Source organism: Pituophis catenifer, unplaced genomic scaffold, assembly GCF_029215685.1.
Source record: "Pituophis catenifer annectens isolate HBS135680 unplaced genomic scaffold, rPitCat1.0.hap2 SCAF_5, whole genome shotgun sequence".
NCBI lineage: Eukaryota > Metazoa > Chordata > Lepidosauria > Squamata > Colubridae > Pituophis > Pituophis catenifer.
In genome coordinates, this window is record NW_027256885.1 from 55,645,262 (window position 1) to 55,660,039 (window position 14,778).

The 14,778-nt window shown below is 45.6% G+C and overlaps 1 protein-coding gene across 1 annotated transcript in view; it reads left to right on the forward strand.

Annotated features, from left to right (window-relative positions):
* The window catches only part of LOC139317683 (uncharacterized), a 30,415-nt gene extending 16,393 nt beyond the window's left edge, over window positions 1-14,022 (forward strand). The window contains exons 3-5 of the mRNA XM_070944761.1: window positions 5,035-5,700; window positions 10,223-12,677; window positions 13,998-14,022. Coding sequence (XP_070800862.1) covers window positions 5,035-5,700; window positions 10,223-12,677; window positions 13,998-14,022 — 3,146 coding nt within the window. The remainder of the gene's footprint in view (window positions 1-5,034; window positions 5,701-10,222; window positions 12,678-13,997) is intronic.
* The last annotated feature ends 756 nt before the right edge of the window (window positions 14,023-14,778 follow it).

Below are 14,778 nucleotides of genomic sequence, written 5' to 3' on the forward strand. Positions count from 1 at the left end.
TTATTTATTTTGACTCTGGAACCTTTACTAAATCAAATCAGACAAAACAAAGAAATAAAAGGAACCAATGTTAGGAAAGAAGAGTTTAAAATACAAGCGTTTGCAGATGATCTCGTTTTTATATTGGAGGAGCCAATGACTTTGGGGCCAAATCTGTTAACAAGTATTGAGGAATTTGGCGTAGTAGCGGGTCTACAAATTAACAGAGATAAAACCAAATTACTTGTTAAAAATCTTAAGGGGACACGGAAAATGGAGATAGAGAATGTGATGGGAATACAAATAGTTAAAAAGGTAAAATACTTGGGCATATGGTTGACCCCAAAATGCTCCTCGATAAAGAAGAACAACTATGATAAACTCATTTTACAAATGGAACAGGATCTAGATAGGTGGAGGAAAGTACAGCTATCCCTGCTAGGAAGAGTGGCAGTGATAAAGGCACACGTGTTACCAAAATGGATATATCTTTTCCAAATGGCTCCTGCAAGATTAGAGAAAAGGTTTTTTAGTAAACTGGATCAGATAACTGGAAAATTCATATGGCAAGGGAAAAAGCCACGTATTTAAAGGAAAATGATGCAGGAACATAAAACAAGGGGAGGTTTGGGGCTCCCCAATTGGGAGTTGTATTACCAAGCTTCTTGCCTGGTTTGGGTAAAAGATTGGATAACACTGGAGAGGAAGCGTATATTAAAAATTGAAGGGTATAATTTGCAGCAGGGGTGGCATTATTTTCTCTGGCCAATCAAGACAGGACAGCATAAATATTTCACGAACCACTATGTAAGGGGATGTTTGATTAAGGTATGGGATAAGATTAAGGGAATGATGTATAGTAAGGTCCCATATTGGTTTGTGACCCTTGAAGCGACAACATACCCACCTCTATATAATTTGGATAAACCTGTGATGTACAAGGAATTGTTGGATGGTGGGGGTAACCTTAGATCTAGAGTGGACCTACAATTATGGGGAATTAATTTAGACTGGTGGGCATATGTACAAGTTCAAGCAAGGTACCAAAAAGATAAAGTTAATGGGGGGATCTTTATTTCACCACAAGAATTCAATAAGGCCCTCCTGGAAGATGATAAGAAATGTATCACTAAGGTATATAATCTCCTCTTGTCCCGATTTGTAGCTGATGAAATAGTTAAAGACTCGATGATAGCCTGGGGGAGGAATTTCGGACATACATTAGATCTGGAAAAATGGCAACAAATATGGAATAGAAATGCAAAAATGACGATGGCAGTGTCTTTCAAAGAAAATATATTTAAAATGTTATATAGATGGCATATACCACCAGCAAGAATTGCAAAGATGTTCCCTGGAACTTCAGCAGAATGTTGGAAATGCGGGGCAGCCAGGGGTACATTTTACCACCAATGGTGGACATGTTTACAAACCCAAAGCTATTGGAGTAAGATAAAGGATTGGCTCATGGAGATTACAGGAGTTAGCTTTCAACTGAGACCAGAGGTCTACTTATTAGGAATAAATCCTGGGGGTATAAGGAAAATAGACTGGTACCTTTTTATACATATTACCACTGCGGCTAGAATTGCATATGCACAATTTTGGAAAGGGAAAGAAGTACCATCAGACCAGATGATTATTAAAAAAATTTTGTGGTGTGCAGAATGTGATAGATTAACATATACTCTTAAAGATAGACCAGTTGTATATATGTGGTTTTGTTTTGTTATCGTCTTCTTTTTGTTTTTTTTTAGTGTTCAGTTTATAATAAAAATAAAAAAAACCTTATAAATCAAAATTTTATCTACAGGTGAAACTCGAAAAATTAGAATAACGTGCAAAAGTTCATTTATTTCAGTAATGCAACCTAAAAGGTGAAACTAATATATGAGATAGACTCATTACATGCAAAGCGAGATAGTTCAAGCCTTGATTTGTCATAATTTTGATGATTATGGCTTACAGCTCATGAAAAGGAGCTCTGGTGGCTCAGCAGACTAATTAACATCCATTTACATCTGCTGCCTGCAATTACTGCAAGTTCAAATCTCACCAGGCTCAAGGTTGACTCAGCCTTCCATCCTTTCTAAGGTAGGTAAAATGAGGACCCAGATTATGGGGGCAATAAACTGACTTTGTATAAATATACAAAAGTATGAAGGCTATTGCTTAACGCATTGTAAGCCGCCCTGAGTCTCCGGAGAAGAGCGGCGTATAAATCAAATAAAAAAAAAAAAACCCAAATTCACAATCTCAGAAAATTAGAATATTACATGAAATCAATAAAACAAGGATTGTACATAGAACAATATCGGACCTCTGAAAAGTATAAGCATGCATATGTACTCAGTACTTGGTTTGGGCCCCTTTTGCATCAATTACTGCCTCAATTAAGAGCCTTGGTAGTACAGTGGTCTAAGGCACCCTGTTATTAAGACCAGCTGCCTGCAATTACTGCAGGTTCGAATCTTGCCAAGGCTCAAAGTTGACTCAGGCTTCCATCCTTTCTAAGGTAGGTAAATTGAGGACCCAGTTGTGGGGGCAATAAGCTGACTTTGTATAAATATACAAAAGAATGAAGGCTATTGCTTAGCGCATTGTAAGCCGCCCTGAGTCTCCGGAGAAGGGCGGCATATAAATCAAATTAAAAAAAAAAAAAATGCGGCATGGCATGGATGCTATCAGCCTGTGGCACTGCTGAGGTGTTATGGAAGACCAGGATGCTTCAATAGCTGCCTTCAGCTCTTCTGCATTGTTTGGTCTCATGTCTCTCATCCTTCTCTTGGCAATGCCCCATAGATTCTCTATGGGGTTCAGGTCAGGCAAGTTTGCTGGCCAATCAAGCACAGTAATCCCATGGTCATTGAACCAGGTTTTGGTACTTTTGGCAGTGTGGGCAGGTGCCAAGTCCTGCTGGAAAATGAAGTCAGCATCCCCATAAAACTCGTCTGCGGAAGGAAGCATGAAGTGCTCCAAAATCTCCTGGTAGACGGCTGCGTTGACCCTGGACTTAATAAAGCACAGTGGACCAACACCAGCAGATGACATGGCTCCCCAAATCAACACAGACTGTGGAAACTTCACATTGGACTTCAAGCATCTTGTAGTGTGTGCCTCTCCATTCTTCCTCCAGACTCTGGGTCCTTAGTTTCCAAATGAGATGCAAAAGTTGCTCTCATCAGAAAAGAGGGTTTTGGACCACTGAGCAACAGACCAGTTCTTTTTTTCTTTAGCCCAGGTAAGACGCTTCTGACGTTGTTTGTTGTTCAGGAGCAGCTTGACGAAGAATACGACATTTGAAGCCCATGTCCAGGATCCGTCTGTGTGTGGTGGCTCTTGATGCACTGACTCCAGCCTCTGTTCACTCCTTGTGAAAGTCCCCAACACTTTTGAATGGCCTTTTCCTGACAATCCTCTCCAGGCTGCGGTCATCCCTGCTGCTTGTGCACCTTTTTCTTCCACACTTTTCCCTTCCACATAACTTTCTATTAATGTGCTTTGATACAGCACTTTGGGAACATCCAACTTCTTTTGCAATTACCTTTTGAGGCTTTCCCTCCTTATGGAGGGTGTCAATGATGGTGAGCCAGGCTAAGATTCGATATTGGGATAAAACTCAATTATTAGAAATCCAAATCTTTGGTCAAGACAGAAGTGCCTCTTCCGTGCCAAGGTGCTGAGATGACAAACGGTATTTGACGTAGGTACAGAATTGTAAAAGGGCAAACTGACCCTAAACAGATACATCCTGTTGTTCAATGTTTATTGCACCCCAAATGTCATGTAGATTCTAGAGAGGAAATACTGTTTTCCTTACTGTCCTCTTTACTGCTTGTGAGGCGCCTTTGAGCCCCTTAACTCCTTTTATTATGTCTTGAGCTCCGGAGCTGAAAACCTGAGCCTGTGGGAACAGGGCTGTTATGTCTTTCCTAGAGATAGATTAAAGGGTAACTTCTGCGTGTGAAATGTCGCACTCTTCGTAATAATTTTGCCTTTATACTGTATAAATATCTGGTCAAAATCAGCCATCTTTGTTCAGACCCTTCGCTGTCTTTGGACTGTTTGAACCTTGCGCAATAAACTCTTTCCTGCACTGAAGAGCTTGCTCTAGTCCGTCATTTTTCCTATTACAGCTGGCGACCGCGGCAGGACTAGGTGCAAGGCGATATTTCGCTGAGGACCGTTTCGACCCCTCGGGACCATCGGGAGGTTGCTCCTGAACATTCTCCAGGCACCGCGGAGATACATCTCCGGGAGACAGCAGCGATAACCCTGTGGGCCCGACGGTGCTCTGATCGAGTCCAAGAACCCTGCGGTGCAGGAAAGGTGGTCTGAACAAATTCCTGGCCAGGAATCTACAGAGTGGGAGCGTTTTTAAGTTAGTATATTGTAAAAGAATTGTACCTGCCTCCTTGGAAGGCAGAAGAAGGGATTTGATCAATCCCTTGGACTCGGGGTAGTTACCCTAACGAAGTCCGTGTCAGGTTGTGTGGGTGGTTAAGCCGTCGCATTTCTCGCTAGTGGCCGTGAGTTTCCGGGGCTACAAGTCGACGGCAGTGTGATAAGATGGGAGGGGCTCAGAGCGTGCCAAATACTCCGTTGGCATGCATGTTAAAAGGTTTTGACAAGTATTTTAGCAACCCTTCCTATCCGAAAGGATCAAAGGAGCGATTAAAATTTTTATGTAAGCATGTGTGGCCATTATTGGGGACAGGGTGGCCCCCTCAGGGATCACTAAGGGAGGAAATGGTGGATAAGTTGTGGGGGGTAATTGTAGTGAATCAGGATAAATATCTTGATCAATTTCAATACATTGATCAATGGGCGAGAGCCCTAACAGAAAAAGCTGAAGATTTGCTGCAGTGTCAGGATGAAATGGTCAGGCTATGTGTATCCAGATCTGGCAGAAAGATTAAAGGGGGGAGAAGTGAGCAAGGAAAAACTCAGGCAGAAAGAGCAGAGGAATATCCAAGAAGGAGAAAAGTATTGACAGAGGATGTGGAGGAGGTAGTTAGACCCCCCCCCCGTATGCTCCATTGTGGCAGCCCCCAGCGCAGCAGCAGCCCCCGGCACAGCAGCCGCCCCCAGCGCAGACCCTAGACCAACAGCAGCAGCTGCAGGGAGCTGTAGGAGGAGAGGGAGGTGGAAATCAGAGACGCATGAGCGATCCTGGGGCTAGACTGAAAGTTAGGAAAAGTCCCCCGCTGGGAGAAGGTAATCAGAGTGAAGGAGAAGATCGGGATGATAAGGGGTTAAAGGAAGCAACAGGAGAAGAGCAGGTGGGGGTGCAAACTCGCGCGTTGACAGCTAAATTGAAGGCTAGCAAGCAAGAAGTTACAGCACCTTTGCGCCAGGTGGATCAGATAATAGTAAACCAGCAGGGGCAGGTGGAACGTCAGCCCCTTTTTCAATATGTGCCGTTTACTACTACTGATCTTTTAAACCGGAAGCAACACTATGGGCCGCTGACCACTAAGCCCACTGAGATGGCGGACCTGTTTCAAACTATCATGTTAACACATAATCCAACGTGGCAGGATGTACAACAGTTGTTACGCACTCTGTTAACTCCGGAAGAACGAGAGAAGTGGAAAGAGGCAGTTAGGCAGTGTGTGAAAGAGATGTTGCCAAATGATGCGGATGTGCAGCCGGAGGTGTTGGTCCGGGCGCCCGAAATAGATCCGGGCTGGGACCCTAAGGAGGAACAGGACCGGACACGTTTGAGGGAATATCAGAATTTGGTGGTGCATGTCACTGCGTTATTTTATTTGCCAGCTGAACTCATCATTTCTGGACTATCTGACTTTCCGTACCTTGCCAAGAATTGTTATCAAAAGCTACTACGCATGTCCATCCACCCACATTCCTCCACTCACTCTCTTTCCTTTGTTCTCTTTCCAGCAAGGTCCGGCTGACATAGCCGGCCTGAATTACTTTCAAAAATGTAGCAATTAACTTTTCTTAGTTAGTGAGGTGTTTTATTTTCTTTATAACAAATAAATGAGTTTTATTAGAAACTCTTCCTTGCGTTTCTTTTCAGAATATTGCAACTTGGACTAAGCCATGATCCATCTCCTCTAAACCAGGGTAATTAGTCCCAGAGCCAAACATGGGATTAATAAATGCCCTGACATCTGGTAGCTCGGACGGTTTGATTTATGGCGTTTTTTCCTTGTTTTGTTATTTCTGATAAGAGCGCATAGGCAATTAGTTTTTAGCTACTGAGGTATGCTAATTATTTTGCGAGAGGTGACGAGGGCATGAGTGACTGTGCACAGGGAATCCCGATCAAGAAAGGGCCGCAACTGGCGGATCAGGCGAACCTGACAAAAGGTCCCCCTGGTTACAGCCATCAGATGTTCCTCCAAGGACAGCTGCCTATCCAGGAGGACTCCCAGATTGCAAGCCCTCTCTGTGGGGGCCAACGACTCGCCCCCAATAGTCAGTGATGGAGTCAACTGACTATATCGGGATGCAGGGAGCCACAGCCACTCAGTCTTGGAAGGGTTGAGCCTGAGCCTGTTCCTCCCCATCCAGATCCGCACAGCCTCCAGGCACTGGGACATCACTTCAAGGGCATCATTGGGGTGGCCTGGGGTGGAGATGTACAGCTGGGTGTCATCAGCGTACTGGTGGTATCTCACCCCAAAGCCACGGATGATCTCGCCCAGCGGCTTCACATAAATGTTGAACAGGAGGGGCGAGCGGACCGACCCCTGAGGCACTCCACATATAAGAGGCCTTGAGGTCGTCCTCTGCCCCCCTGCCAACACGAACTGCGACCGGTCGGAGAGAAAGGAGGAGAACCACCGTAATACGGTGCCCCCCATCCCCAACTCTTCCAACCGGTGCAGCATGATACCATGGTCGATGGTATCAAAAGCCGCTGAGAGGTCTAACAGGACCAGAACAGAGGAACAACCCCTGTCCCGAGCCCTCCAGAGATCATCAACCAACGCGACCAATGCCGTTTCCGTGCTGTGTCCAGGCCTGAAACCCGACTGGAACGGATCTAGATAGGATGTTTCCTCCAAGAATTGTGGAAACTGTCGCGCGACCACACTCTCAACAACCTTCGCCAGGAAGCGAAGGTTGGAGACAGGACGATAGTTGGCCAATATTGCCGGATCCAGGGATGGCTTCTTGAGGAGAGGCCTCACCACCGCTTCTTTCAAGGCGGCGGGGAAGTGACCCTCACTCAACGAAGCGTTGATAACACCCTGGAGCCAGCCTTGTGTAACCTCCCGGGAGGCCAGTACCAACCAGGAGGGACACGGGTCCAGTAAACATGTGGCCGCACTAAGTCTCCCCAAAATCCTGTCCACATCATCCGGAGTCACAGCATCAAACTCCTCCCAGGTAACATTCTCAAGACTATTCCTCGTCACCCTGCCCTGATCTACCCAGTCAGAGTCCAAATCCCCCCGGATCTGAGCGATTTTGTCATACAGGTATTGTCCGAAATCCTCCGCCCTGCCTTCCAAGGGATCCTCCCGCGCTCCCGGATGGAGCAGGGAGCGGGTTACCCTGAACAGGGCGGCCGGACGATTCCCTGATGACGCAATAGAGGCGGAAAAGTAGTTAAACTTTGCCGTCTTTATCGCCACTAGGTAGGTCTTAATATGCGACCTTACCAGTGTTCGGTCAGATTCAGCGAGACTGGCCCTCCAACCGCTCTCTAGGCGTCTTTTTCAGCGTTTCATCTCCCTCAGCTCCTCGGTGAGCCAAGGAGCCGCGAGGGATCGACAGCGGGTCAGAGGCCGCAAAGGCACGACTCGATCCAAGGCCCCACCAGTCGCCCGATCCCAGGCAGCTACCAGGTCCTCGGCCGAGTCGTGTGCCAGATCTTCAGGAATTGGCCCAAGCTCCGTCTGGAACCTATCAGGATCCATCAGGCGCCTGGGGCGGATCCATCTAATTGGGTCCGCCTCCCTGCGGCGGGGTGTAGCGGTTCGAAGGTCCAGACGAAGGAGTGAGTGATCTGACCATGACAAGGGTTTCATGTCTATATCCCCTATAATAAGACCACTCAACCACTGGCCAGAGACAAAAATCAGGTCCAGCGTGTGTCCCCCCCTGTGAGTGGGGCCATGAACTAACTGGGTCAGGTCCATGGCCGTCATGGAAGCCATGAACTCCCGAGCCATCTCTGACGTTTCACTAACGGATGGCAGATTGAAATCACCCATGACCATAAGCCTGGGTGTATCAACTGCCACCGTGGCTATCACGTCGAGTAGCTCGGGCAGGGCCATTGCCACGCGGCAGGGAGCCAGGTACGTAAGCAGCAAGCCCATCTGAACCCCATGACCCCATCTCACAAAGAGGGACTCACACCCGGCAATCTGTGGCACAGTGGTCTCCCTCGGACCCAGACCTTCGTTAATAACAACCGCCACCCCCCCCGCCCCTCCCCTTCTTGACACAAGAAGAAAGTCCTGAGTTCGAGGATCAAACACTTTATCGTTCAGTCATTGGGTCACTGTTATACATTAGTAGTTGGACCTGACCCGACATTGCACTTAGTGTTAATCTCTTATCACGACATGTAGGTAAGGCAAAACAGTTTCATTGGACATGTATTAAGAAATTATTGAGATACCTAAAATACACTAAACACATGAAGTTATTGTTAGAACCAACACATACTGATTATGCAGAATTATGTTGTTATGCAGATTCTGATTGGGCAAGTGATAAGAAATCACGCAAAAGTACTTCAGGTTATATGATGTTCTTAAATGGATGTCCTGTTTATTGGCAAGTGCGTAAACAGAATTTTGTTTCTTGTTCATCTACTGAAGCTGAATATGCTTGTGTTTCAGATGCATGTAATTCTCTAACTTGGTTTGATGCTTTAGTCACAGATATCTGGACACACCCGATCTGACCGATCACCGTGATGGAAGACAATGAATCGGTGGTTTATATTTCTGAATCTCATTTCACAGGTTCTAGGTCCAGACACATTGACATCCGTTATCAAAACATAAAACATTTAGTGAAAAAAGGTTTTGTCAAAATGGAATATGTATCTACACATGATCAAATTGCTGATATGCTCAACAAACCACTTCCAGCAGCTCAACACGAGTATCTGCGTATGAAGATGTGCCTTATTTGATGATGTACTGATATTCGCTCAACTGGCAAAGAAGGGGAATGTCACTGCGTTATTTTATTTGCCAGCTGAACTCATCATTTCTGGACTATCTGACTTTCCGTACCTTGCCAAGAATTGTTATCAAAAGCTACTACGCATGTCCATCCACCCACATTCCTCCACTCACTCTCTTTCCTTTGTTCTCTTTCCAGCAAGGTCCGGCTGACATAGCCGGCCCGAATTACTTTCAAAAATGTAGCAATTAACTTTTCTTAGTTAGTGAGGTGTTTTATTTTCTTTATAACAAATAAATGAGTTTTATTAGAAACTCTTCCTCGCGTTTCTTTTCAGAATATTGCAACTTGGACTAAGCCACGATCCATCTCCTCTAAACCAGGGTAATTAGTCCCAGAGCCAAACATGGGATTAATAAATGCCCTGACAGTGCAAAGTCTTAGAAGAGCAGGGAAGCCCCCAGTAAATATGTCCAAGCCATCTTTAGTGATGCAGGGTGCGGATGAAAGCCCGGAGAGTTTCCTGCAAAGATTGATTGAAGCGTATGAGTTATATACACAGGTGGATCCAAGGCAGGGGGATAATGTGCGGATGTTGAATGAAAGATTTATAGCTCAAAGTTATGAGGATATACGGCGAAAATTGCAGCGGGTAGAAGGAGCCCTTGGGAAGAACACGACGGAATTGTTGGAATTGGCACGGAAGGTGTATGTCAATAGGGATAAGGTGGAAAAGAAGGAGAGAGATGCTAGAATGCAAAAGAAGGCTGAATTATTGGCAGTAGCACTACAGGGAGGAATGAGTTTCGACCCCAACCCGGGGACTCCCCTGGGCCCTAACCAATGCGCCTATTGTAAAGAAGAGGGCCATTGGCAAAGAGAATGCCCCAGACGGATGATGAGAGGTAGAGGGATGATGAGAAGACCTGAGTTTGGAGCAGGGATGTGGGGCAGTTTGCAGGGAGAAGGGGAGAACGAGGAATGAGTGGGGGCTTGAATAGAGGATTTGGACAAAGAGGTTTGGGATGAGGCTTTGGTAGAGGAGTTAGAGGGGGTGCCGGACCAAGAGAAGCGGAGAGTATTGGATTGGCAGACATGGTGTGGTCAGATTGACGGGGACCAGGCTTGGAAGAACCCCCGCCTGAGCCATTGGTTACAATGAGGATAGGGGGCCAGCAGACAACATTTTTAGTGGATACAGGAGCAGGTAGATCAGTTGTAAATAAGCAAATTGCAGCCCCTGGATCACGTAAAATCCAGGTTCAGGGGGTATCAGGACAGATTATGGGATGGCAAGTCCTAAAGCCTGTGATGTGTGATTTTAAAGGAGCTGAAATCCAGCATGAATTTTTGTACATCCCTGAGTGCCCTATTCCATTGCTAGGCAGGGATCTGCTGAGCAAATTAGGGGCAACAATTTCTTTTGATGAAGGCAGTCAGAAAATGACCATAAGGCATTCTCCGGAGGAGATTTGGAGGTTGATGATAGGGAGACAGGTCGGTGAGAAAGAAAAGGAGGAAAAGTGGAGGATGTTTGATGTGCCAGGTTTGTGGGCAGAGGACAATCCACCAGGTTTTGCAGCACACCACCCTCCAGTGGTGGTTGAGCTAAAGCCGGGAGCAATGCCAGTTAGAATAAGGCAACGTCCCGTTTCATGGGAAGCGATCTATGCTATCTATGAGAGTATACAGAAATATTTGGAAGCGGGTGTTTTGGTGCCTACTCAATCCCCATGGAATACCCCAATTATCCCGATTAAAAAGGCAGATGGGTCTTATCGCCCGGCCCAGGATTTGAGATTTGTGAACCGCCTAACAGTTACCTTACACCCAGCCATGTCTAATCCATACACTTTGTTAAATTTAATCCCACCCCAGGCGGGGTGGTTTTCTGTAGTTGATTTGAAGGATGCCTTCTTTACAATTCCTGTTCATCCATCAAGCCAGCCGCTGTTTGCCTTTGAGTGGGAGAACCCTCATACGGGCACAAAAATGCAATACACATGGACTAGGTTGCCACAGGGGTTTAAAAATTCCCCGACATTGTTTGGAACAGCGCTGGCTAGGGACCTGCAGTATTACATGCCTCAGCAACCGGGGGATACAATTTTACAATATGTTGATGATGTTCTAGTGACAGGACAGACAGAGGATTTATGCTGGGACAATACTAAAATGTTGTTAGACTTGTTACTCGAGTGTGGGTATCGGGTATCAAGGAAGAAAGCTCAACTAGTGAAAGAGAGGGTGAGGTATTTGGGTTATGATATTGAGAAAGGACACAGAGCTTTAGGACCAGAGCGGAAACAGGCAGTTTTGATGCTGGCCGAACCTAGAACAAAGAGACAACTGAGAAGCTTTTTAGGGTTGGCTGGCTTTTGTCGTATTTGGATCCCTAACTTTGCTTTGATGGCAGCACCCTTGTATGTAGCCACCAGGGGCGCCAATACGGAACCCCTTGAATGGGGGGAAGAACAGAAAAAAGCCTTTAAAGATATAAAACTTGCGCTAACCCAGGCGCCGGCGTTAGCCCTACCGAATTTGCAGAAGCCTTTTAATTTATATGTAGATACAAGTAGAAATATTGCAGTGGGGGTGCTTACCCAACCGCTAGGAAGTTGGCAACAACTGGTAGCATACTTGTCAAAACAATTGGATGGAGTAGCACGAGGCTGGCCGCATTGTTTAAAAGTGTTGGCTGCAATTGAAGAATTAATTCAAGATTGTAATAAACTTACTTTTTCCTGTCCTATAAATGTGCACTCTCCCCATGCGGTGCAGTCCGTTTTGGATGCTAAAGGACATTTGTGGATTAGTGGGCAGAGATTGGCAAAATATCAGGCAATCATGATTGAGAACCCCCAGGTGCGGTTGGTTATGTCCAATAGGTTGAATCCGGCTACGTTATTGCCAACGGAAGTGGATACCCAACACGATTGCTTGCAGGTATTAGACAAAGTTTATTCCACCTGCCCTGATTTAACGGACATCCCGTTACCCAACGCACAGTTCAATTGGTACACGGACGGATCCAGTTACATTGTAGATGGGTATCGGGTGTCTGGATATGCCATTGTAGATGATGAAGGAGTGGTGGAAAGCGGACCTCTAGGAAGTGGACATAGTGCACAGGTGGCTGGGTTGTGGGCATTGATACGTGCCTTAGAAAGGGCCAAGGGAGAAACATTGAATGTGTGGACAGATAGTAAATATGCATTCCTTACTTTACATGCACATGGGGCTGTTTATAAGGAACGAGGGTTTAGAGATTCAGCAGGGAAAAGTATTTTGCATGGACATCTTATTAGTCGCCTGATTGAAGCTGTAAATAAACCAAAGAAAGTAGCAGTGATGCACTGTAAAGGACATCAAAGAGGAGATGATAAGGTAGCTATAGGGAACAGAGCAGCGGATGTGGAAGCAAGGGAAGCGGCGAAGCAAGAGGGGCCCTTGCCCGACTTATCTGTTTGTGTAGCAATGGATTTAGGGGTTATCCCCCCTGAAATTAAACCAACATATACGCAACAGGAAAGTGTGAAAGCAGTGACAGACTTGAAAGCTCAGGTTGAAGATGGGTGGTATGTATTACCAGACAGGAGGATTTTCGTACCAGCCTCAATGGCATGGACACTAGCATGCCTAGCCCATGAAACAACACACATGGGAAAAACGGCTTTAGAATTGGCATTAGGAAGAGATTATTACATCAATGGGCTGGCCGGAGTCACTGCCGGAACTGTTGCAAAGTGTGTTACATGTGCTAAGGTTAACCCAAGGCAAGGGCCCTTACTGCCCCCTGGTGCCATACCCCGGTCATACATCCCCATGGATTATATTATGATAGACTTTACTGATATGCCTAGATGTGGATTGTTTAGAGCTCTGTTAGTTATGGTGGATATGTATACAGGGTGGCCTGAGGCTTTTCCAACAAAGACCAAACAGGCACGGGAAGTGGCAAGACTATTATTGAAAGAGATAATTCCCAGATTTGGAATTCCTAGTTATATCTCATCGGACAATGGTCCGGAGTTTGTCCATCATATTAACCAGGCAGTTGCAATGGCGGTAGGAATAAAGTGGCGGTTTCATAGTTCATTTCGGCCAGAAGCAGGTAATGTGTAGAACGAATGAACAGGACTCTAAAGGAAAGGATTACTAAGATTTGTACAGATAGTCACTTAAAATGGCCAGATGCTCTACCATTAGCCTTGTATGCAATTCGAAGTTCACCAAGGGGCCAACACAAGTTATCGCCATATGAGTTAATGTATGGATGACCGCCAGGGTTGTTAAGAACGAACTTGGCAGGGTGGCCGGATCTGGGGCATAAGGGGGGGGGGGGGTTTGGAATATGGAAATGATACAAGAACTTAACAAGCAAGTTGAGAGGCTCCAGCGATATGTGATGGAACAAGTGCCCCCCCCGGTTAATAACCCATTGTCACCCATTCAAACCAGGGGATCAAGTGTGGGTCAAACATTGCAAGAAGGTGCCACTGGAAGGACGGTGGAAGGGACCTTTTACCGTTATTATGACTTCTCCCCTTGCTATTAAGATTGCAGAATCAAAGTCATGGATCCACTGGACACGAGTCAAGGCGGCAGCAGAAACTGGCTGGAAAGTGATTATGGATAACCAAAATCCCACTAAGCTAACATTTAAGCGTGCTCAAAAATAGCTTTTTCTATTTTATATAGGATACTTGGAGGTGTGATCGATTGTGGGGATCCTCAACGGATCATAAGAGTGGACTACATACCCGGGTTGTCGCATTATTTTGGAAGCTGATTAAAGACAAGTGACTGAAGAACAAAGGATCCATGTGGGAGGAGAGTTGGATGTGGGTGTGTTGGGGATTGGGGGTATTGGTTCTGTCGATTATTGTGTTTTACAGGTATAAACAGTGGTTTTGTGGATGACCGAGGAGCATCACGGCACCAGCTACTCCAATTCCTAACTGCCCGGATCTTCTCCTGAACACCCATACAGTATAAATTGTATTAGTTACTAAAGAAATATTGATTGTAATAAGTAAAAGGCAATTTCTGAATGTATTAAGATTTTTTTCTTTCCAATGTGTTGGTTCTGTAATTGTGGATGTGAGTGCTGTTGTTGCGCTCATTGTATAGACTGTGTTTTATGTACAGGGTGTTTGATTGAGTGTGACATAAAGATCATAGAAGATGTACTAGCGCACTATTTGGTGATAGGGTTAGAGACATCTTATTATACACTTAAGGTTAGCCCCACCGTTGAGAGAGCATTGAGGGATCGGAACAAGAAGGACCGGGAGGATGCAGAATATGGTGATCATTGGACTGGGATTATGGATGAGCGGATGGGTAGTGAGACTACGAAGTGAGCCAGACATTCCCATGACAGAAGCAGTAAGTAAGGGGAACTGTGACCCATGCATACGCACAACATTGCAGGGAACACGGGTTTCCAATACTTTGATTTATCACACTCAAAAGCCTGACGGGTGTAGGGAGTACATACCCCAAACCTGTCAGGTAAACAATACCATATATCACATGTGTATGTTGAAGGATAAGGTACAATGTTACAACCCTGCAGAAGCTAAGCAGATTACTACTTATGAAATGTCAATATATACAACAGAATGTGGGAGAGAAGAACTTTTGAATAAGACAGAGTTTAGAAAATTAGGAAAT